At 26.4% G+C, this 27,341-nt stretch overlaps 1 protein-coding gene across 4 annotated transcripts; it reads left to right on the forward strand.

The window, feature by feature from the left end:
* Positions 1-94: 94 nt before the first annotated feature.
* On the forward strand, positions 95-27,104 carry LOC130666688 (spectrin beta chain, non-erythrocytic 1). 4 transcript variants are annotated; one of them, XM_057467889.1, is made up of 13 exons: positions 95-428; positions 6,685-6,947; positions 7,027-7,194; positions 12,422-12,647; positions 12,721-17,297; positions 17,704-17,922; positions 17,994-18,436; positions 18,601-18,654; positions 18,850-25,331; positions 25,408-25,557; positions 25,665-25,733; positions 25,994-26,025; positions 26,113-27,104. In XM_057467889.1, the coding sequence occupies exons 2-13, from the start codon at positions 6,828-6,830 to the stop codon at positions 26,356-26,358; spliced, it is 12,786 nt and encodes a 4,261-aa protein (XP_057323872.1). In that variant the 5' UTR covers positions 95-428; positions 6,685-6,827; the 3' UTR covers positions 26,359-27,104. The 4 variants fall into 4 exon arrangements, with proteins under 4 accessions (XP_057323872.1, XP_057323869.1, XP_057323871.1 ...); XM_057467886.1 differs by lacking the exon at positions 95-428 and adding an exon at positions 5,173-5,311; XM_057467888.1 differs by lacking the exons at positions 95-428; positions 25,665-25,733 and adding an exon at positions 5,173-5,311.
* The last annotated feature ends 237 nt before the right edge of the window (positions 27,105-27,341 follow it).

Consider the following 27,341-nt stretch of genomic DNA (forward strand, 5'->3'; position numbering starts at 1 on the left):
ACAGTGCGGTAGTAGTTGGCATTGCCAGTAGTTGCTCCTTCGGTTTCTTCGTTTCTTCGGCTCAGTTCGGTTTGTTCTTACTGGTCGGTCTTGATCGGTCTTGTTTGCTTGTTTGCTTGCCTGCTTGGCTCTGCCTGGTTCTCTTACTCGAAAGTACCAAGTAACGTTATACTTATTAAAATATATATTTATATATGTACGGTCAAGCATTTACGTACTTTTATACATCTAATTATTTAAAAAAAAAATTTTTTAAATTAATATATCAGTAATTAAAAAGTGCATTTAATAACAATATATTTATATATAGTTGAATTTTTTAAAATTTTGGTGTTTTAGTTGTGAGTGTTAAAGTTTATTGATAATTTAAGTGAATAACTTGAGAATAACATTTAATATTTTTGGATAATTTTCGCACTCTGAGGAAAGTAAGTATTTTATTCATCAGGTGGTTTATTATTTTAAATTTTTCTGCCGGTTTTTTTTAGTTTAAATTTTATGAAAAATAATTTTAAAAAACAACAAATGCACGTGGAAATATTTGAATCTTGTTTATTTACTTATTTTTAAATTAACGTAAAATTTAAAGTCGTGCTCCAAAAACGAAACATGTGAAACTTAAATTGGTCGAATTTAAATATTATTATAATTACATAAATAAAAGTAAATAAAAACAAGTTATTTTTTTTATAAGATTAAATAATAATAATAATATTTAACTATTGACGTAGTAAATTTATTGTCGTATTAAGAAGGAGAAAAAAAAAAAAAATAAAAAAGTATCGCATCAAGTTTGATGTTGGCGTCTTTTAGCCGGTCAGGTTGTTAGGTACCACCAGTTCACCAGTACCACTACTAAATCTCGAGCGATCTCAACTCTCAAAGTCTCAACGAACGAACGAACGAACGGACCCCAATTGACTAATTCAATAAAACTTTAACACAATTTTAATATCTACTCTCCTTGGCAGTTTTAAACAATATATATTATCTAAAATAATATTTATTAACTTATTTTTTAATACACACAATTATTTCAACTATTATTTACATAAATATTATAATAAAAATAAAAAATTTGACATTTTGTTTATAAGATTGTTTTAAAACGCACCGGGTACCTCGTGTCACAACGTACGACGATGTGTGGCCCGCGTTCTTTATTTCTTTCTTTCTTTCTTTCTCTTTATCTTTCTTTTAATTCTGCTTTTTTATTTTCTACTTATTATATATATCTATATATATGTGGCCAGTAGGTCTCAGTCAAACAGAATCTGTGATGCTGTAAATGTTGATTTTGATGGTGTGCGTTCACCATACAGTATAAACACGTGGCGCACAAACAAGTATAAAGAATAAAATGTGCATTTTTTGTATGTCTATGTATTACATATACATATAGAGTTGCAGGACTGCTATTGGATTTGTATGTTTGTACGGTATAGTGAATTAACGCAATCCTTTTACATCTATGCATTTGTATACTTTTACTAAATCTTTGCTACTCTCTCTTTACCTCACACTTTTTTTTTTCTTTTTTTTTACAATAGTAGAGTAGAAAAGTTTAAAAAGAAAAATAACAACCAGAGTGTAACGTAAATTGTCCGGTTACGGATTATTTCAAGGTCTCGAAAAAATAAAAGAAATGAAAAGCTTTAATTTAAGAAATTTAAAAAAATATATGATCTACAGTATTATTTATATAGAAATAAAAAAACGCAGGTAAATGATTTTTTTAAGTGAAAAATATTTTCATGTCATGTTGTCACATCCTACGCTATTTCCTTCTGAGGATTGTCAGATTTATTTAAATTATATTACCGTGATACTTGTGGTATTTCTAGTCATTATATTACTACCATACAGTTTAATTGAAAAATGACATCATGAAAATGTAAATATTATTTTACGACTCCAATACAAACAATAATGAAAAAAATAATATAACAAAATATGAGTAAGGTATTAAACAATATTTAACATCTGAGTTAACATAGCAGTTGTACAATAATAATATTACCCTCTATCCTTACATTTGTTTAGTTTTTTAGTATTACGGAGTACGCTAAGAACAAGGAAATTTGATAAGAAATAAAATTTTTCGATTTAAATATCAAATATATAATTGAAATAAACTTTTTTTTTTCGTATAAAATGACATGCAAGTCACACGCCTTAAGAATACATTATGTGTAAGCCGGCTTTTTCTTAGATGTCTCATTTGGTGCACGACTTACTATGCTACAATACTATGCCCACTATGACTAAAACTTAAACTTTTTTAACGTCATTTTTTTCTCTTTCTACTCTTATTCGTTACCTGTACTGAGGAATGTTAAATTGTCAGTAACGTTGAGGTAACGCGAACTTTGGAATGTACTCGTCGATTCTCTTCCTCGTACTGCACACTATCATCAGCTAGTTACTTTCTACTAGACTTTTTTTTTCAGTTTTGTGACAATTCAAATTATGTAGTAAAAGATCATTTTTCGAGCTACTTTTATCTTAAAATTAAAAATTTTTATTGATAATTTGATAGATTTTACTGATGTAAAAGTGGTAAAGTAACCTATAAAGGAGTAATTGAATTGCTGGTTGTAAAAAGAATGCGGATGATGGTGATGATGATGATGATGTACTTGATCGATGAGAGCGAGAATATTTTATACGCGAGATTCTATCTCTTCCGTGGTAATGCCACTTTCACTGTATATCCTTACAATATACAGCCGTTATTATTGGAAAATAATGATAAATTTAATTTTCTGCTTGTATTTTTTATTTATTCATTAGTCTCTTGGTTTTATTTTAATATAACGTCATCATTTATTTTAGCTGATTATTTAACATAGCTGTATAAATCATAAAAGCGAATTGTGTAAAAATAATAAAAGAATAAAAATTTTTTTTCGTTTAACTTTAAACCAGTAGCTTGTATTATTTATTTTATTAAATTTTTATTTGGATTTAAAAATTGCAGTCATGTTAAATTTGAAAGTAAATATATAATGTGCATTTGAACACGAAATGGCGGAGGGTCATGTTGTAGAATGTCAAGTTTTAGAAACTCTTAACAACGCACTTTCACAGACATTGAACTGTTAATAAATTTAGCACTTGTAATATACCAGACTTGTCTCTAATTTTTATTTATTTATTTGATGATAATACATGTATTACTGATGACTTTCAATTGATCTTAAAATAATCTATAGCACAATAAAAAAATATAATTATTTTTCGTGATAAACACCTTTGAGAAATCTTTATTTTTTATTTTATTACTATACTCGTATACTTATATCTTTATCTCAAATGTTTTGTTTTAAAAATATTTTATTTTATCATTAAATTATCGGTATATCTTTTACTGAAACTTAATCAGCACATTAAAATAAAGTAACATCATTTTTAATTACTTAATTAATTTAATTATTTTATTTCATCTTTAAATTTTAATACTTGCATAATTTTGATTCGTTATTATATATGTTTGAACCATATACATCCTAAATTTTTCTACTTGGATGTCATTTTGATTGATTTATTAGTCATATAAAATATATACGTACGTATGAATATATGTTTTTTATCTTATACCTAGATACTTTCAATTAATATTTTTATGTGTACGTTCTTACACAATTACTCTCTATGATCCAGTACACATCTCGTTGCAAATTATTGTATTCCAGACGATTTCAAAATATATCTGATAACAATATATTTAGATTTAAATTACGGCATATAATTGATCCTCAGTAAAAATTGAGAATTAATATGAATTTTATTTAAATTTACATCCACTTGAATTCGGAGTCTTGATATTTAAATAAACTCCCATTCGAAATAAATTTCATTCTGAAAAAATAATAAATAAATAAAAAATGACTTACTCCAAATTCACTTTAGATAATAATATTGATAAAAAAAAAGATATTGTTTACTTTAGAGAAAGTAATACATATTGGGAAAATTTTTAATGTCAGAATGTATGATTTTTTTTCCATATCCTTTCCATGCCGATGAAAAAATAAATAAAATAATAGATGATTTTATAAAATATTTTTACATTGACTCACATCTATTTTAAACTATATAATAACGCAAACATATGTATTATAAAATTTCGCCGAAGGTTAAAAATTATGATATCACATTCAACAAGTAGTATTAAAACTATTAATTACGTCATTTGTTTCTCGATTAAAATTCACAATTGAATAATTATTAACAGTGGTAGTATAATGATTCATTGAAGATATATACATTCTAAAATGACAGACAACAAATAGTTGTATTGTTGTATATACATATGTATATACCTAGCATATACTACCAGTTATATCTATCTACATATTAATTCATTATTTTGACCGGACAAATTAATAGATAAAATTATATAATTAAATTTTAAAAGGATCAAATTATAGACATTTATGTTATTAGTACTCAAGTTGTATTAAAATAATTACATATTGTCCTACACAATGTTATAATTATAATAATTAAATATAGCGATTAGAATTTAATTTGTTATCTTAACAAAATCAAAATAATTTTAAAAAAATTTTTATCATGTGAAAATTTATAAATATACATATAATGCACGTTATTGAAGCGTAGACTGGAATTCAAAATTTTTTTCTTTTTTTTTTTTTAATTTATTACGCTGAATTTTCCGCATTGGTTATTTTTATTGAAATTTTGCGGTACTTTATTTGAATAAATAATGAAAATCTATTCAGGTGTAAAAATAAATTTTAGCACTAAATAAATGGAAAAAAAAACTCATGTTATATTTTATATAAATACCACTACTAATATATCTTTACTAATCGTAAACTCGTAGACAAATAATGTATATATATATATTCAGTGAACAAATACACTTATAGATGGGTGCGACACCTGAGTAGAGCGCATTGACACACTCCCTAATGTTTCTTTAATTCACAGATGATTAACTAAACGTATAGATATAGATATATTTATATACACATTTAAACGTGTCGTTTGGTTGTGGTAATGATAAGAGAAGCTTCAGTGGCTTTTGACTAACACTATATTCAATCAGTCGTATTTTGGTCTTCTTTCGAGCGCCTACTAAATATTTTATATCTTTTTTTTTCTGTTTAATCAATTTATCCTATATATACATTTATAAATAAATAAATACAGATATAAATATTATTTTGATGCACTGTGATCATTTTTTATATATTATTATATTAAATATAGCGGTGAATCAAATTATTTTTACATCGATATAATATATATATACTCACGAGGAATATGTCTTATCAGTATGGTAAATATATAACTTATTGTGTATAATATTACAAAATTTACCATCCTAAGAAATAATAAGTTAAGTAAATAGTCTGGAATACATATAAGTAATGCTGAATTTAGTTTTTTCTTTTTTTACATTTTTTTCGACTGATAACTGATATGCAGTGTTAATATATATTTTATTTTAAGAAATATGATGTGATAACATTTTTAGAACAATAGTTTTTAAAATTTAATGACTATTTAACGACTTGATAATAAATTTTATTCTATTAAAGTTTCAAATTGTTAATTCTATTGCTGATTATGACAATAATATTTAGTGAATTCCATAAAAATTAAAAGATTTTGTTGCGACCTTTATTATATATATATTTTTTTTTTTGTTAACACCTGAGTGTTGAATTACATATTCTCTGTCTCCGGTTAATTGTTATACATAACTTTGTAGACGTGAGCACAAATAAAGATTGAGTGTCGACAATATGACCAGCAGCAACAGCAGCCAGCAGTAGCAGGACTTGTTAGTTTGTAGACATGGGCGTACACGCTGATGTTGCTGATGTTGTTGATGTTGCTCCTGACAATACGCCGTCACGCATCGACAATTTCGCGCGTGTACAAATTTACACTTGTAATTTTTACATCAACAGTATTTATTATAATTTCATTTTAAATATCAACCTAATAATATTTTTTTATTTTTTCAACTGATTTTTTTTTTTTTTATCGTGTTACTTTATCTAATTCTTATTATTAATAGATTTTTAATCGCTATCGACATTTCAAGGCAACTTATCGTTTATAGTTTAATTTTAATAATTAAAAAAATAACTGCATTACTGATTAGTTGTGTTGACATAATTCTATATGTACAAAGGTATATGTATATAGAACTAATGTAACGGCATTTTAATTGATGACCATATGAGTGTCTAGGATGATGACAAAGTTTAACAGCAGCGATATACATACTATTTATTTGTGTATGAATGGACTGCAATCATGTTTTATCATGACACGTTTGCTAAAAATATTAATGCACTATTATTGTTGTTATTTAAATTTTTGTATTAAAAATAAAAAAATAAAATTTTTCTAATAATACAGGTGGTCATTATCATTATATTATAAAGGTTTAATTGGGATTATCACAAGTGAAAAATATTAGTATTATTCAGACAGGATTAATGAAACAAATGTTGTTAGCCTTGAGAAATAGTTGTTAAAGATATCCATATTTTAAAAGCAGTTGTTTGTATCGTAAATTTGTTATTTTAAAAATTTCTTTTTACTGCGGAAGGGGTGTGTCTTGTTATATTTTAGTGAGAAAAAAAATAAAGATATAATATATGATGATAGTAAATGTGAGTATTTTTGTGATTTAAGGGGCACAGTATGAGCCCGGCGCTAGTCAATGCGCCGTACCAGCAGCACCCCAAGGAATTCATAATAGACGACTACTACTGTTGGAGGAGTATCCGCCAAGACGGATTGATAAATACCGAGGCGGTCCAAATATACAAAGGAGAATGACTCAGAGAGAAGATGTGCTCAAATTCGAGCAGGGAAGGATCAAAGCCCTGCAAGAAGAACGTTTACATATACAAAAGAAAACATTTACAAAATGGATAAATTCATTTTTATTAAAGGTCAGTTTATTATTTCATACATGTACAATTTTAAATTTATTCAAATAAATATTTATTATTTTATTTTATTTAAAAATAGGCACGGATGGAAGTAGAAGATTTGTTTACCGATCTTGCAGACGGAAAAAAACTGTTGAAACTTTTGGAAATAATATCCGGAGAAAGGTTGGCTAAGCCAAATAATGGCCGCATGCGAGTCCACAAAATCGAAAATGTTAACAAGTCATTGGCTTTTCTTCACACTAAGGTAAGATAATAATTAATAGCGTTAAAAAATATTTAAATATTAAGTTTTTATGAGTATTCTTTAACTTAACAAAATTGACATATATTTAAATTGGCGGGATGAAATCCTTCAAGTGTAAATTTATCATGAATGGCCTCTACACGATACGTGGTTGGAAGCTTTATGACATAATGGATTTTACGTATACACATCATAAAGATATATGATAATATAACAAACTGTCGGGATTACTCGAAAGCAGTCGATACGCTACAGTAAATCGAATCAACAGCAAAATTAGTTCGACCGTAAGGTTATTATGTACATTTATAACTATCATACACGTATATAGATTATTGGGATGATGATTAAATTTATTTGCCAAAGTTCATATTGTCGGTTTTAAATTGTAGTTTGTATTTCATACTTTTTAAAAAAATTCTAATGACAAGTTTAATAAACTTTTAATTATTTTTAGTCTCTTCCGAATGTCAGACAAGTTAACGGAACATTTAATATAGCTTTCGCTTTTCCCTTATTAGCAAATCTATAAGCGACGAAAGCAAGTGATCCACCAAGGTCTCTTACAACTTATTACATACATATATCATATGAGATTTGTTTTTAAAAATAATTTATGTATCTTTTAATATTGGTATATATTTATATATTTTATTTACACGATTCGATTTATAAATCTTGATACTGTCAATTCAATTGTGAGGTGGGCGTCAAGGTGCAACTTGCTGTTAACATAAAAGAGAGATGGAATTTCAAAAGAGATATGCATATATGTATTATATGTTTAAAATGGTGCAATATATATATATATATATTGTATATAGGTAATAGTGTATATAAGGAGGTACTGCTGATAAAGAGAGAAAGAATAAAGAAATATATAAAGAGGTCAGTGACCGTGCTAAACTTGCTAGACCATGAGTAGTCTCCGTATGAAATCAAACCTAAACTTGATTCTTGTATTATTGGTTATTGACATTTATCGTAAGATTTTTATACGTTATTAGTTATTACCTACTCTTTTTTTTTTTTTTTTTAATTGTGTAATATAAAAAGTCTTAGTAATTTTTAGTTGATGATTAACGACAGCTTTCACTTGGAAAATAACTTTAAAAGCGTTTGAAAATGAATCTTAAAATAATGACAATGCAATTGTTGTTAATTATATTATATGCAACGGTAATTAAATAATATAATTATAAGTTGAGAAAACGTCACGCAATAGAAACATCATGCATTAATACACTGTTGTATTGTCGTATACATTGTAATGTTTTTTTTTTTTTTTTTTTTATCAACATTTCGAACGATGATAGACACAATTTTTATAAATAAATGTTGTCAATTGTATCTGATTGGTGGATGAACACATTTAACACGTCAACAAAAAAATATTTATTAAGTAAATAATATTTTATTTCTTATCAATTATCATTATTACGGGTGATAATCTTACTTATTCGAGTCATAAATCAATCTTTAAGTAGTATGATATCTTGAAAATTATGAGTTTTTTATTGAGTTCAAAGATTCAATTAAAATTATCCACAAAAGTATAGGAATTTTTTTTTATTATATTTCAAATAACTACGACCTAAATATACAATATAGTGATGATAATTTTTAATTAACAGTTAAGTTATTTATTATCTATAATAATAATAATTTGAGATTATTTTATGACACAGATAATTACTATATAAAATATATGTTGTTTTAAATTAATACAAAAAGAAAAAAAAACAAACAACAACAATTCCATTCTTGTAATTATTAAAGTTCAACTTAAATATCACGGTGATAAATTAAATCAGTGTTTAAAACTATTGAAAAAGTAGGTAATCACCGACTAATTAATTAAAATAAAAAGATAATTTTTATCAAAGAGTAGTGCATGAGCATTTAACGACTACTTGATACCTACCTTACTCTTATTGAGATAACAGACAAAGCGAACGACTGTTTATGGGCAAGGATGCAGCAAGAAACCATTTACAATCCGTTAGAAATACTCATCTGGATTGTATTAGTATATAACTAGGAGAATTTAAAACTACCGTATTTTTTTTTTTTTTTTAATATTTTTGTAACATCCTTTGTTACACACTCACTTCCTCAAAATTTAGCAATTTATTGTGAAAGGAATAAATATAATTTCTTAACTAATGTCCACAAACAAACACAGAAAATATAATAGATGCACATTATTTTTATATTTTTTTTGTTAAGAATGAAAACAATTAAATAAAATAAAAAGTTTAATACTATTTATAGCAGAAATACATCTTAACATTACATAAGAATTACTTAATAATAAATATTACACATAACAATTGTCTTTCTCATAAAAGGAATCACTTGTATGAATGTAAAAGTATATAAAATTAATAGACATAATTAAGGTGTACTAGAGAATTTAAAGAAAAGAAAAAAAAAGGGTCAAACATTCGCCAACTATTTTTACACAAGTTAAAATGATTTATATATAATTCAGTTATCTGAATGACTGATTTACTTTTTATTAAATTTATCAACTATACCTAATAAAATTAATAGTTGAATGATTGACTGTATCATAAACTAACACGTCTTATTAATCAAATGGAAAGTTTTTATTTTTTTTTTTCACGTATATAACCCAAGATTGAAGATCAAAATTACTGCTTAGTCATCAAACCTGTATATCAATGATCTCCTACTATTACTACTACTCCTTTTTCTTCTTCTTCTTCTTATATTTCTTCTTCGTCTTCTTATATTCCACTTATGAGAGGACACTTGATGATTTAATTCTCACGTTTCACTTTATACCACTCTTGACAATGAGTAAAAGAAAGCATCGACCTCTTTATTTTATTTTTTTCTCATTATATATTTTAATAGCACACATTATTCAAATTATTTTATGAATTATTAATATTATTATTATTATTATTATTATTATTATTATTAGACAATATTACACCAGAAAATAATACTTAGTGCATTTATGAGTAGTGAATTATTTTAGTGTGCAATTAGTGACTAACTAAATTCATTAAACTATAAATAATACTGGAATACATGATCTAGTTGTAATAGTGTAGACACATTACCGGTTCGACATTAATATCGACAGGTAAGAAAAACTTGTTGTTGTCATAAAATATTATGATAAATTTTCTGTTGGCTGTTAGCACTAAAAAATTTTATAACGGAGAAGAAACTGGCTTATCATTTACATCCGTTCTAACACTCAACATATATACACTAACTTTGTTTGTAGTATTACATAGTATTTCTTAGCCATTCATAAATATAACATAACGTTTTTACCTTTTTAGTCAGACCAATAAACAAATAATCTTAATTTGTTAAGTATATTAAAAATGAAATAATGGGATTTAAAAATAAATGAATGTATTATTATGTGTATATCCTTGAAGTAATGTCATTCACATTCCATCGATCGACATTTCCTGGCTTGGCAAGAATGCAAGCCGGCAGCAGCAAGAGCATTGCAGTACATTACACTACAGTACCGTACATATACAGTAATACCAGTAATACCATTGGAGAACCGCTACGCATACCTGAAAAGAACGCCCCGGGGTTACCTCGTGAGCACTAAGTCGCGGGAGTCGATGAGAGATTCTTTATCGCATGACTGGATATCGGATTTAAGAATTACAATAGAAATATTCCTACTGCTGTTATTGTTGTTGTTGTTGATTAAGGATAAAACAACAGTACTCTAATGTATATTACTATCAATACAATTGACAATAGCTTCTTGTGTACTTATCATATGTTTTTATTATTTTATTATATTTGGTAAAAAAAAAAGGTATTCGGTTCGATGACTTTCATTGCAGTAATACATAAAACAACAACAACAACAAGTGTTGATAGTAGTAGTGACCGGCAGACCATCGAAAGAGAACGTATATAATAAGCCATATGTAGTAGAAATAGTCCCTCTTGGAAAATACATACTGTGCTAATTTCCTTGAGAATGCATTTTTTTCATAAGTACATACCAATGTAACGTACACACTATTCAGTCACTATTGTAGGAAAAATCTCTATAAATAATTACCTAATGATAACAACATTATATTAGACAATTTAGGTTTTATTTTTTATGTAATATACATAAATTTGAATTGTTACTATGAAAAATAAAAATAATAAATACATTTTATTATTTGATTTGTTACTTGAGATGTTTATTACCAATTAAGTACCGCTATTTAACCGAGAAGACATTGATTCTTTATATTCTATACACGAGTTGTCCAGAAACGCCTTTCTCAACGTGGTCGTGTATGCAGTTCAGAGATTGTCGGTACTCGCTAGTTACTTACTGCGAAGGTCGCAATATCCAGACATACCGAGTAGAGGTAACGGATTACACTACTCTGTGTCATTTTTAATCACACTAATTTTTTTTTTTTTTTTTTTTTTTAACTAACGTCAGCATTTTTATTAAATACTTGATCGTGAGAATTAAAAAAAAAATAAATTTTAATTAAATTATATTAATAATTGATTATAATTCATTGGAATGTTAGTATTTAATATGAAATTCAATATTTTTATTCAATTATATCGATAACGATGATGCGGTCACAATAGTTGTCGCGTTTCAAAGTACAAAGCTGTTTTTTTAATAATTTTTTTATTGAGAGCTTCTTATCACTTATTTATAGTCTTAAATGAAACGTAATCACTATATTTATCGATGAGTAATAATTATTTATGACACTGTTAACATTTTTACTGCTGAAAAAATAAAAAAATACGTTACATCATTTGCTATAAACATGTAAAAAAAAAAATATTTTTTTTGTTTTCAGCGCTAAAATATTAAACCATTTGAAATAATTTTTTTTTATAAATACATAAAAAAAAAAATTTTATTGATATGGCTTCTTTAGTCGACATATACTACTTACATAATTTTTTATTACTACGTAAATTAAATAATTGAGTAAAAGATTTATAAAAATGATGATGATATGTATTTATAAAAACTGATTAATTAATTTACATAAAAGATGAAAATTTACCCGAGTATATGATTTTATTGTAATAATATTAAATATACTTATATGGCACGTTCGAATAAAATATATTTATTTATGTTTACTCATATTGCTTCACGAGTCAATAGAAGCCCCAGTATAAGTAGAAAATGATGATAAGATTCATAAATTTAATTGATTTTTTTTTTTTTTTGCTCCAGGTACGATTGGAAAGTATTGGAGCAGAAGATATTGTTGATGGAAATCCTCGATTAATATTGGGATTGATTTGGACAATTATTCTTAGGTTTCAAATTCAAGAAATAGAAATAGATGTTGATGAAGAGAATGAAAGTAGTGAAAAAAAATCAGCCAAAGATGCTTTATTACTTTGGTGTCAAAGAAAAACTAATGGCTATCCACATGTTAATATACAAGACTTTACAGGTATATATCTATATATACATTTTTGTTTTTTTTTTATATAATAATAATAATAACGTTAATTAATAATGTTTAGGATCTTGGAGAAGTGGTTTGGGTTTTAATGCTCTTATTCATGCTCATAGACCAGATTTGGTTAATTGGTCAGAATTACAACAAACACGACACATTGATAATCTTAATTATGCATTTGATGTTGCAAATAGTGAATTGGGTATTCCAAGACTTCTTGATGCTGAAGACGTAGATACTGCAAGACCAGATGAAAAATCAATAATGACTTATGTTGCATCTTATTATCATACATTTGCTCGAATGAAAAATGAAATAAAAAGTGGTAAAAGAATAGCAAATATTGTTGGTCAAATGATGGATGCTGATAAAATGAAAATTCATTATGAAAAATTAACAACAAATTTATTAGAATGGATAAAATTAAAAATAACAGTACTTGAAAATAGAAATTTTCCAAATTCATTGGAGGGTATCCAACGTCAATTATTGTCATTTAAACAATATCGTACTGTTGAAAAACCACCAAAGTATAAAGAACGTTCTGAAATAGAAGCATTATATTTTCATATAAATACTCAACTTAAATCATTAAATCAACCGGCATTTATACCACAAGAGGGACAATTAATTCAAGATATTGAAAGAAATTGGGTTGAATTAGAACGTGCTGAGCATCGACGTGAAGTTGCATTACGTACTGAATTATTAAGACAAGAAAGATTAGAGCAACTTAATTATAAATTTGAAAAAAAAAGTGTATTAAGAGAGGGTTATCTTAAAGAAATGATACAAGTATTATCAGATCCACGTTATGGTAGTAATCTTTCACAAATAGATGCAACTGTTAAAAAACATGAAGCAATAAGTGCAGATATACTTGCTCGTGAAGAACGTTTTCATGATTTAACAAATATGTCTCAAGAGCTTGTTAGAGAAAATTATCATAGTTTAGAACGTGTTAAAATACGTGAACAAGAAGTACTTGAAAGATGGAAACAATTATTAAAATTATTAGATCACCATAAATTTAATTTAACATCATTATCATCATTAATGAGTTTAATGAGAGAAATAGATACAACACTTGTTAGTATTAATGAATTAAAATTAAATTTTCAAAGTACAGATGTTGGTCCACATTTATTAGGTGTTGAAGATTTATTACAAAAGCATAGTTTACAAGAACTTCAAGTAACAGCTATTGGTGAAACACAAAGACGTATTGGTAGACAAGCTGGACAATATCTTTCTAATAATATTATACCACAATCACAGCCATTAAATAAAGAACAATTACAATCATTAGAAAAAAAATTAATAATATTAAATAAAACTTATAATGATTTAATTGAAAATAGTAAAGAACGTAAAATGAGATTAGAAGATGCAAGAAATTTTTATCATTTTTTACAAGATCATGAAGATGAAGAATCATGGCTTATTGAAAAACAACGTATATGTAAAACAGGTATATCAGCTAAAGATTTACGTGCTGTTATATCATTACAACAAAAACATAAATCATTAATTGATGAAATAAAAGTTAGAAAACCTAAATCTGATCAATTATGTAATGCTGGTATTAAATTAATAAATGATAATCATTCATCATCTATTGAAATAAATAATCGTATTGAATCATTAAAAGAACATTGGAAAGTACTTGATGAATTACAAGGATTAAGAAAAAAAAAACTTGATGATGCTGCTGAAGCATTTCAATATTATACAGATGCTAATGAAGCTGATTCATGGATTAATGAAAAAATGTCACTTGTTACATCAAATGATTATGGTGTTGATGAACCAAGTGCACAAGCATTATTACAAAGACATAAAGATCTTGAAGGTGAAATAAATGCATATAAAGGTGATGTACAATCATTAAATATTCAAGCTGATAAACTTATTAAATCAGGTATATCAACATTACAATTATCAAATGATTCAGAGCCAGTTGCTGAATTAGAACAAGATGAATGGTCACAAGAAACACGATTAGTACCACAAGATGAATGGGTTGATGAAATAATTGAACGTATTGAAACACGTACTGTACTTGAAGATAGATTAGTACCACAAGTTAAAAGTTTATATCCATTTAATGGACAAGGTATGAATATGGTTAAAAATGAAATAATGTTTTTATTAAATAAAACAAATCCTGATTGGTGGAATATTAGAAAATCAGATGGTACTGATGGTTTTGTACCAGCAAATTATGTACGTGAAATAGAACCTAAAATAATTCAAGTACAAGTTAAAAAACCTGAAAAAGTTCGTATAACACAACGTGTTAAAAAAACTAAAATGGTTAATAAAATAATACCTGTTAGAAGAATAAAATCAATAAAATCAACAGTTAAACCATTAATAAGTCGTAAAATAATAATAAATAATGATGATAATGATAATGATGATAATAATGTTGAAAAAAGACAAAAAATAATAAATGATAGATATAATGAATTAATAATATTATCAATAAAACGTCATGCATTATTAGATGATTCTATAAGACTTTATGGTTTTTATCGTGAATGTGATGATTTTGAAAAATGGATTAAAGATAAAGAAAAAATGCTTAGATCTGATGATTCACGTGATAATGTTGAAACAGCTAAAAGAAAATATGAAAAATTTTTAACAGATCTTTCAGCTTCTGGTAAAAGAATAGAAGCTATTGATTTATCTGTTAATGAATTTATAAATCAAGGTCATAGTAAATTAGATAAAGTTAAATCACGTCAAAATCATATACATAAACTTTGGGATCATTTAAATTGGTTAAAATCACAAAAAGAAAAAAGTTTAGAAGGTGCATCAAGTGTTGAATTATTTAATCGTACTTGTGATGAAGCAAATGATTGGATGAATGAAAAAATAAATCAATTAGATACTGATGAATTAGGACCAGATTTAAAAACAGTACAAGCATTACAACGTAGACATCAAAATTTAGAACGTGAATTAGCACCTGTTGAAGAAAAAGTACGTAAAGTTAATTTATTAGCAAATAGTGTTAAAAGTTCATATCCAAATGAACATAAAAATGTTGATAAAAGATTAAATGAAATAAAATTATTATGGAATAAAGTACAATCTAAAGCTAAAGAACGTCGTTCACGTTTAGAAGATGCTGTTGGTCAACAAATATTTATAAATAGTTCCAAAAATTTAATTAATTGGGGTTATGATATACAAAATATTATTAAAGTTGAAGAATCTGTTCGTGATGTTGAAACAGCTGAAAAATTTATTAAAAAATATAATGAAATAGGTGATGAAATTAAAAATCGTAAAGATGAATTTAATGAAGTACAAGATCTTGGTAAACAATTATTACAACGTAATAATAATTTAAATGATGTCAAAGAATATTTAGATAAACTTGATGGATTATATAATAATTTAATAACTAATTGGAATAATAAAGAAAATTGGTTAAATCAATGCCTTGATTTACAACAATTTAATCGTGAAGCTGATCAAATTGAAGCAACAACAAGTTCACATCAAGCATTTCTTGAATTTACAAATCTTGGTGAATCACTTGATGATGTTGAAGCATTACTTAAACAACATGAAAAATTTCAAAATACATTAATGGCACAAGATGAACGTCTTAAAATATTTAGTGATACTGCTGATCGTTTAATTTCAAAAAATCATTATGATAAAGATTATATTAATGATAAACGTAATCAAGTTATTTCACGTCGTTTAGCTGTTAAAGATGCTGCTCAATTAAGACAATCAGCATTAAAAGCATCTGAATATTATCAACAATTTTCAGCAGAAGTTGATGATTTACGTGATTGGCTTGGTGATAAAATGAAAATAGCTTCTGATGAAAATTATCGTGATTTAAATAATTTGGAACGTAAATTACAAAAACATGAAGCATTTGAACGTGAATTACGTGCTAATGAAGGACAATTACGTAATGTTAATAAAGCTGGTAAAGTTTTAATATCTCAACAAAATTATCGTTCAAATGATGTTTCACAAATATTAAAAGATCTTAATAATCAATGGAATCATTTAGTTGAATTATCATTAGAAAAAGGCCATAGATTACGTCAAGCTGCATCACAACACGGTTATAATAGAACAATGGAAGATGCTAGATTAAAACTTGAAGAAATTCAAACATCATTACAAAGTAAACAAGTTGGTATTGACTTAAGAAGTTGTAAAGAATTATTAAAAAAACATCAAATATTGGAAACTGATATGTATCAATGGGAACAAAAAGTTGATGATTTAGTTGCAATGGGTCAAGAAATGGCACATGAGGGTCATTTTGATGCTAAAAATATTTTAAAAACTAGTCAAGCAACACAAAAAAAATTTCGTAATTTAAAAATACCAGCAAAAAAAAGACGTGAAGCACTTGAAGAAAGTTTACGTTTTCATAAATTTCGTTTTGAACTTGATGCTGAATTACACTGGATAAAAGATCATTTACCACAGGCATCATCAACAATGCTTGGACAAAATCTTCATCAAGCTCAAACCCTTGATAAAAAACACAAAAAATTAGAGGCTGAAATAATTGGACATCAACCGATGATTGATAAAGCATTAGCAACTGGTCAAGGACTTATTGATCAATCTCATCCAGAAAGAAAAAAAGTATGTTTCGTTTTTTATTATTTTATTTATTATATATTATATAAAAGTATTATTATTTATTTTTTTATCTCTCGTTTAAAATAAAAGAATTGTTGGATTTTTGTATAGTCGGTTCATCCTCAGATTACCTGGGTCTCAAGAGGTAAAGTACATACAGCTGCATGATACAACCAACGCGAGTGAAATAAATTACTATTAACGCAATTGATGTTTTAATCCGTTAATCTTTGACATTTCGGATTTTAAATTAAAAAATTATTAGAAAATTTTGATACTGTTATAATCCGACAGCCAAAAATTTATTTGTTGCTATTTTTTAATTTTATTTATTTTCAGCTTTAATGCATGTTTCCAGCTATATGTTTATCACCCGATTAAAATATTTATTTATATTAATATTTTATAGATTCAAGAACTGTGTGATGAATTAGATGACGCTTGGAAAAATTTACAAGATAAAGCTGGTGAACGAAGTCGTGCATTAGATTTATCATTGAGGGCTCAAGAATTTTTCTTTGAAGCTGGTGAAGTTGAAAGTTGGTTGTGTGAAAAAAATGATGTTTTAAGTTCAACTGATTATGGTAGAGACCGTGATGCTGCCACTAAATTACTTACTAAACACAAAGTAAATATACTTTTTATTATAAATATAAAACTTGAATTATTTATATATCTATTTTTAATTTCTGTTTTTAGACTGTAGAACTCGAATTAGATTCTTACAACGGAATAGTTACGGAAATGGGTCACACAGCAGCGGCAATGGTAAACGCAAAACATCCTGACAGTAAAGCTATTGCTGGTAAACAACAAGCAATTGCACAGCAAATGCGTGCACTTCAAAGATTAGCAATAACTAGACAACAAAGATTAATGGAAAGTATGTATCGTCATGAATATTTTCTTGAAAGTCGTGAATTGGAACAATGGATTAAAGAACAAGAACAAGCTGCTGGTTCTGAAGATTATGGTCATGATTATGAGCATTTATTAATTTTACAAGCTAAATTTAATGATTTTAAACATCGTATTGAGGCTGGATCAGAGAGATTTAATCAGTGTGAAGAACTTGCTAAAAAATTAATAAATAATGAAAGTCCTTATATTCAAGATATAGAAAAACGCCAAGAACAACTTGGGTAAGTTTTTTTTTTTTATTTAATATAATAGAGGTGATAGTTGATTTTATTTTATTAATTGCATCTTTAGTTTTTGTAGAATGATAATAATAATTAATTTAGTAGATGGGTATAGATGGTTTTAGATTAACTCTATAATTTAAATTTAATAAAATTTTGTATAGAGGTGATGAGGATGATCCTGTAATACAAGTACGCAAGAAACATAAACATATGTGGTGAGTTTGTATAAACTTGGTGTAGTGATACTAACAACACACATTTTCTTGCATACCTCATTACTAATATAATAATAATAATTTATAAAATAAAAAATGACATAATTGCATGAGCATGTTGTCTATTTGCATCAATTACCTGTCATTTAAAATTAATATTATATTATTTATTAAAAAAATATAAAATTTAATTAGGGAATCATGGCAACATCTATTAGGATTGATACGTCATCGTGAACAACGTTTACAAGCTGCTGGTGAAATTCATCGTTTTCATCGTGATGTTGCTGAAGCATTATCGCGAATTCAAGAAAAAGAAGCAGCTCTTCCTGAAGATTTAGGACGTGATTTAAATTCTGTATTAGCACTTATTAGACGTCATGAAGGATTTGAAAATGATTTAGTAGCATTGGAAGCACAACTTCAAGTATTAGTTGAAGATGCGTCAAGATTAAAAATTTTATATCCAGGTAATAATGCATCTCATATTGATCAACAACAACAAATAGTATTAGCTAATTGGGAAGAATTAAAAGAAAAATCAGCAAATCGTCGTGATGAATTACAAGCAAGTTGTGATTTACAACGTTTTTTGACTCAATTACGTGATTTAATGAATTGGGCTGCTGGATTACGTGCTGGTTTATCAACAGAAGATAAAGTACGTGATGCTGCAAGTGCTCAAATACTTAAAGCTGAACATGAAGCATTAAAAGGTGAAATAGAAGCAAGAGAAGATAGTTTTAGTTCTGTTGTTGATTTTGGTCAAGTAATGATACAAAATGGGCATTATGCTGTTAATGAAGTTGAAGAAAAATGTAATCAATTATTAGAAGAAAGACAAAAACTTCATACAGCTTGGCAACAAAAAAAAATTCATTTAGATCAACTTATTGATTTACATTTTTTCTTACGTGATGCTAAACAACTTGATAATTTATCAACAACTCAAGAAGCAGCATTAAGTGGTGATAATTTTGGTGTATCTGTTGAAGAAATTTATGGACAATTAAAAAAACATAATGAATTTGAAAAATTACTTATTACACAAGAAGAAAAATTAATAGCACTTAAAGAACATGGTGATAAATTATTATCACAAAATCATTTTGATTCATTAACTATATCTAAACGATTAGAACAAATAAAAAGTAAACGTGAAAAAATAAATATTTTATGTAATGAACGTCGTAATAAATTAGAAGCAAGTTTACTTTATGTACAATTTATTCGTGATGTTTGTGAAGCTGAATCATGGATTGATGAAAAAGAGAAAAAAATTGAATCTGAATCATTTAAAGGTCAAATATTAAGTTTAGAAGATAAAATTAAAAAATTACAAAAACATCAAGCTTTTCAAGCTGAATTAGCTGCTAATAAAAGTAGAATTGAAGAAATAAATACAAAAGGTGAAATTTTAATATCAAAAAAACATTCATCTTGTACTGAAATACGTAATCAATTAGATAAATTACAAGATAGATGGAAAAAATTATTAATAATATCTAGTAATCGTGGTAGAGGTTTAGAAGAAGCACAAGATATACTTGAATTTAATAATCAAGTTGAAAAAATAGAATCATGGATACGTGATAAAGAAATGATGGTACAAGCTGGTGATACTGGTAAAGATTATGAGCATTGTTTAAGTCTTCAACGTAAATTAGATGATGTTGACAGTGATATGAGAGTTGATGATACAAGAATAAAATCAATTAATTCATTAGCTGATAAACTTATAAAACAACAATCAAATAATACCAACAACAACAACAACAACAATAGTGATGATCAATCTAATAATAAATTAATTCAACAACGACGTGATAATGTTAATTTAAAATGGAAAAATCTACAAGGTGCATTAACAAATTATAGATCATTATTAGCTGGTGCATTAGAAATTCATTTATTTAATCGTGACATTGATGATACAAGTCAACGTGTTATTGAAAAATCATTAGCTATGAATACAACAGATATTGGTAAAGATTTAGCTGCTGTTGAACATTTACAACGTAAACAAGATACAATGGAACGTGATATGACTGCTATTGAAGGTAAATTAAATGAACATAAATTAGAAGCTAATAAATTATCATCAAAATATATAAATAATGCACCACAAATAAATGCAATGTTAAATAATCTTGAATCAAATTGGGATCAATTACAGCATTTAACAAAACAAAGACGTAATAATTTAAATAAAGCTTATACATTACATAAATTTAAATTTGATTTAAATGAAGTTGAATTATGGGTTAATGATACTATTAAACGTATGAATGAATCTGGTGTACCAACAACAATATCTGAAGCTCAATCATTATTAGAACTTCATAAAGAAATAAAAGCTGAAATAGATGGACGTAAAGATATGATTAATTCACTTAATGAACATGCACTTAAATTAATTAAAATTTATCCTGATATTAAAGATAATATTTATCATTTAGAAAATATAAATAAAAATTTAGTTAATGCTTGGAATGAAAGAAATGATAAATTAATAAAATCATATCATTTACAACAATTTAAAGAACAAGCTGATCAAGCAGATAGTTGGTTATCAACAAAAGAAGCATTTTTAAATAATGATGATCTTGGTGAATCATTATCTGGTGTTGAAACATTAATACGTAAACACAATGAATTTGATAAAATGTTAACATCACAATTAGGACGTATCAATGAATTGGAATTATTTTCAAATGAAATACTTGAAAATTATAATACCAATAATAATAATATTGATTCAACTGATTGTAATATTATTAAATCAAGATTATTATCTGTATGTACAAGACGTGATAAATTAATAAATAATGTTACAATAAGAATAAATAAATTATTAGAAAGCCGTCAATTACATAAATTTTTAATAAATATATATGAAGTTGAAGGTTGGTTACATCAAAAACAACAAGTTGCTGGTGATGAAAATTATCGTGATCCAACAAATTTACAAAGTAAAATACAAAAACATTTAGCATTTGAAAGTGAATTAGTTGCTAATCGTGGTCGTATTAATGATATTATTAATGAAGGTGAAAATTTAATTGATAATAATCATTATGCAACAAAAGAAATTCAAGATCGTTTAGAAGATTTAGAATCACAATGGAGAATATTACAAGAAACAAGTGAATTAAAAAAAAATCGTTTAAATGATGCATATCAGGCATTATTATTTAATCGTACATTAGATGAATTTGAAGCATGGATGGATGATATTGAAACACAATTACAATCAGAGGATCATGGTAAAGATTTATCAAGTATTGCTAATTTATTAAAACGACATAATAATTTAGAAAATGATGTACTTGGTCATAATGAAGCATGTGAATCTATTAAAGATACTGCTTATAATTTTAATAAAACAAAACATTTTATGTCTGATGAAATAAATGAAAGAGCTAAAAATTGTATTAATAGATATAATAGTTTACAAGAGCCTATTCAAATACGTCGTGATAATTTAGAAGATGCTAAATTATTACATCAATTTTTACGTGATATTGAAGATGAATTAAATTGGTTAATTGAAAAAGAACAATTAGCTTGCAATAATGATTTAGGTAATTCCCTAATAAATGTACAAAGATTACAAAAAAAACATCAAGCACTTGAAGCTGAAATAATATCACACGAGCCAGTTGTTTCATCATTATCAGTACGTGCTGCTGGTATGATAAGAACTGGTCATTTTGCATCTGATAAAATAGAATCATCAATTCAAGAATTACAAAAAAAATTAATAAATATAAAAGATATTGCAAGTGTTAGAAAATTACGTCTTCTTGATGCTGTTGAATCACAAATGTTTTATACTGAAGCTGGTGAAGCTGAACAATGGATTAAAGAAAAATATCATAAAATAACATCAAATGATTATGGCAAAGATGAAGACTCTGTTGAATTTTTATTAAAAAAATTACAAGGCATTGAACGTGATTTATCATCATTTGAATCAATAATTGATAATTTAAATAAATTATCACAAGGATTAATAAATCGTAATCATTTTGATAGTAAAAATATCCAACAAAAACAATTATATATTATTGATAAATTTAGTGAATTAAAAAAATTACGTGATTTTAGATTACAAAGATTAATTGAAAGTAAAAAATTATATCAATTTTTACGTCAAGCTGATGAAGTTATTGAATGGATATGTGATCAAACAACAATTGCTGCATCTGAAGATTATGGACGTGATGTTGAACATGTTGAATTATTAATTCAAATATTTGATAATTTTTTATCTGGTTTAACGGCAAGTGAAAGTCGTGTATTTATGATTATTGATGCTGGTGAAAAATTAATAAAAGATAATAATACTGATGCTGATAAAATAAATAATAAAATATATGAAACAAAACAACAATGGGATGATTTAAAAGAATTAGCACATGCAAGACAAGAAGCATTAGCTGGTGCTAAACAAGTACATATGTTTGATAGAACAGCTGATGAAACAATATCATGGATTCAAGAAAAAGATGCTAGTTTAAGTGCTGATGGTTATGGGCATGATCTTGAAACAATTCAAGCTCTTGTACGTAAACATAAAGCTTTTGAAACAGATTTAGCTGCTGTTAAAGAACAAGTTGAATCTGTTATTGCTGAAGCATCAAGACTTGCTGAATTATTTCCAGATGCACGTGAGCATATTGCTGTTAAACATGAAGAAGTTGATGAAAATTGGAATGAATTATTAAATAAAGCTGAACAACGACAATATAAATTAACTCAAGCTGAACAATTAGAAGCATATTTTGATGAATATAGAGATTTAACATTTTGGATAAATGAAATGATTGCTAAAGTAACAGCACCAGAATTAGCACGTGATGTACCTGGTGCTGAAATATTAATATCACGACATAATGAATATAAAGTTGAAATAGATTCAAGACAAGATGAATTTTATAATTTCAATAAAACTGGTAATACTTTAATACAACAGGGTCACTTTTTATCTAAAGAAATAAAAGATAAAATAACAATTCTTGACAATAAAAAACAAATATTAATAGATACATGGGATAAACGTAAATTAATATACGAACAAAATTATGATACTCAAATATTTAAACGTGAAGCTGAAACACTTGAAAATTGGTTAATAACTCGTGAGCCAATGCTTAATGATAATAATTTTGGTGATACAATACCACAAGTTGAAGATTTAATAAGAAAACATGAAGACTTTGAAAAAACAATAGAAGCACAAGAAGATAAATTTAAAGCTCTTAAACGTATAACAATGTTAGAACGTTTATTTCAAAAACAACAACAAGATGAATTACAAGCACGTCAAGCTGAAAAAGAACGTATTGAACGTCTTCGTATTGAAGAACGTAAGAAAAAAGAAGTACAACGTATTACTGAAGAACGTAAACGTGAAGAAGAACGTCGTAAATTAGATAATAATAATTCATCTCATGATATTATAAATATTAATATTAATGGCAATACTGATAATAACAATCATCATCATCATAGCGAATCAATTAATCGATTAGCACCATTAAAAACTACTCAAGAATCAACATCATCATCATCAGCAGCAGCAGCAGCAGCAGCAGCATCATCAGGAAATTCATCAAAATCACATGGTATTTCTCATGTATTTGGTGATCGTTTAAAACGTACAACAGTAGATATAAAACGTGCTGAAAGTATGAAAATTGATAGTAAAAAACCTAAACGAACACCCAGTTTTACAACAAGACGACGTACTCAAAGTTTCCGTAAGCATCAACGTATGGAAAATATGGATCCTTTGAGTCCTGTTGAAATTCAAGGTATACTTGAACGTAAACATGAATTACAAAGTGGTGGTAAAAAAGCTGCTGTACGTTCATGGAAACAATATTTTACAGTACTTTGTGGACAATTATTGTGTTTCTTTAAAGATTATAATGATTTTTCATTAAGTAAAGCTGCTACTGCACCAATAACAATTTATAATGCTATTTGTGAAAAAGCTGATGATTACACAAAACGTAAAAATGTATTTAGACTTAAATGTACTGATGGATCGGAATTTTTATTTCTTGCTGCTAATCAACAAGAAATGGAAGATTGGGTTAATAAAATATCATTTCATGCTAAATTACCTCCTAGTATGCAATTATTGAAATATGATGAATCACAAAAAGCTGATGATTTAGATTTAAATAGATTAAAAACTATAACACCAGATATTACTGGTGATGATAATGCATCAACTGGAAGTAGTCATGTATCAACTCCGGAATTTGAACGTAAAAATTCAGTAATACGTCGAGATATATCTCAAGACACTAAAAATACTCAAAATACGGCTAATTTATCTAGCAATGTTCAAGTTGAATTTTTACAAAAACATCGACAAGCTCAACAAAGTCGTGCTAATACACGAAATAGCACAGAATTTATAGCTGCTGAATCACAATCACAAACACAAACTGAATTTTTACAAAAACATAAACAACAACAACAACAAAATTTATTAGCTCAACAGCAACAACAATTAATTCATCATGAACAATTGTCAAGTCAAAGAGATCAATATCAAGCTCCACAAAATGATCGTCCACCTGTTCCACCTAGAGGTGCACCACCACCAATTCCCGTTAGATCACCTAGTTCTGAAAATGTCACACCATTGAGACGTAATGGTAATAATAATATTCATTTATTTTAATCATATTTATTATTATTAACTTTATACTAATTTATTTTGTTTATTTAAAGATGTTGAACAGTATGTACCATCAACAAGACCACAATCTTATCAACAAAGAACCTCATCTCTCAACCAAAATGGATCAGAACAATATGCTAATAATGATAACACAACATGGCACAGACCAGGGAGCATGGATTTCACTTCATCACCACAAGGTATATTAAATATAATAAAACTTTATTCTTTTTTTAATTTTAATGATTAATTTTTTATTCAACGATGATTGGGAAATATAAAATTTTTAAAATTGAAAATTTTGTAGAAGTAGCACCTCCTTTACCATCAACTGCACCACCAACCAACATAGATAAACAGAGTATTCAAGATCCTGGTCAGTTTAAAAAAAATGAACGTGTGTTTATACAATAGCATGCCTGTGCCGCATGAAAATTTTTTTCACTTGACCATATTATCGACTCTTCATATTTTATCACATAATTTTTTAAAAAATAATTTTTAGTCTAGCATGCATCAACAATTAAATTTATCGTCTGTGTGACATAAACAAAAAAAAATTCCATTAATTTGTTATTTGATTAAACTCGTCAGATTGACATTTATTAAAATTGTTTATTATTATTATTGTTTCAGCTTATGGAAATACAACAGTCAATATGAGACAGGTAATTTAAATTAGTTATTTAAGTATTGAAATACTCTATAATGTAATTATTTATATATTTATTTATTTTGTTTGTTTGTTTGTTTAGGGTGGACAACAGACGACAAATTCGTTTACTGGTAGACCAACATCGTTACCTCCTTATGTTGCACCACCTCCAGCTGTCGTATCACCTGGCACTCCAACCCTGTCGGTAGTTGATGGCAGACGAGCATCCGAGAGTGGTTCAGAAAGTGAACAAAGCTCTGGTGGTTCTCGTAAAGAACGAGATTACAAACGAAGCTCTGTATTAAGTAACTTTTTCGGTAGAAGAAAAAAGCCATCACAATCATAGCACCACCAAGAAAAACAATATTTTTTATAAAAAATAAAAAAAATAAAAAAAAAAAAGACACATAGTTTATATAGTTGGTGAGCATATTTATTTAGAGTACATATAAAAATATTTTTAATAATTTATTATCGCTAAAGTAGATTCGATAAAAAAACAAAAATCACTTATTTTTATGATTACAGAGTATCATGATAAATCAACATTCAATTTTTATTTTATTTCATTTTTTGTAGTATATAGATAAAAATTTTGATAAACTTTACGTAATTTTAAAAGTAATCATTGAATTTATAAAAACACAATAATCGAATTTTAGTTTTTTTTTCTTTTTATTATTTTTAATTTAAATAAATAAATCATTATATTATCAATATTGTAATTAAATAATAATAACAATCAACGGTTGAATATTTCTCATTATTAATTATATTTATAAAATCAAATTCCAGAAAATATGAATTCAATGGAAATATTACTATTATAACTTTAGCTTGAAATGTACCTGACTCTCTCTCAATCGGTGTCAGTTGAATTAAGCAAAGAAGAAAAATTATTATTATTTTTTTTTTTACTATTCTGTAGATGTCATTATATAAATATAATATCTATACATATGTTAAAAGTATTCACAGAATATTTATATATATATATTAAAGAAAAAAAAAAATTAATTGATAAATATATTGCTAAGAACAGCTATATATTCTGAACCAATGAGCAACTTGTATCTTATCAAAACATTTTTTATAATTTTAGAAAATAATATTTTTTTTTTTCGTTTATTGAAATAATATACTTTATAGCATTATTAAATATGTAATAAATTGCTATTTGTACGTATTTTGAGATAATAAAAATTTGTAAAATATTTATCAAATTTGAAAAATATAACATAATAAATAAATAAAGAATAGTTATTATTTTTCAACCTTTTTATAATAACAACCTAAATAAATTAAGTAATAAAATTTTATTAAATATTA

This window comes from Microplitis mediator, chromosome 4 (genome assembly GCF_029852145.1).
Source record: "Microplitis mediator isolate UGA2020A chromosome 4, iyMicMedi2.1, whole genome shotgun sequence".
NCBI classification, from domain to species: domain Eukaryota; kingdom Metazoa; phylum Arthropoda; class Insecta; order Hymenoptera; family Braconidae; genus Microplitis; species Microplitis mediator.

Bases quoted from the DNA above. Each gene is read 5' to 3' on its own strand.
- LOC130666688 (XM_057467886.1), top strand. The intron at 25,734-25,993 runs GTCAGTTTAAAA...TTATTGTTTCAG, and splicing joins ACAGAGTATTCAAGATCCTG to CTTATGGAAATACAACAGTC. The intron at 26,026-26,112 runs GTAATTTAAATT...TTGTTTGTTTAG, and splicing joins CAACAGTCAATATGAGACAG to GGTGGACAACAGACGACAAA.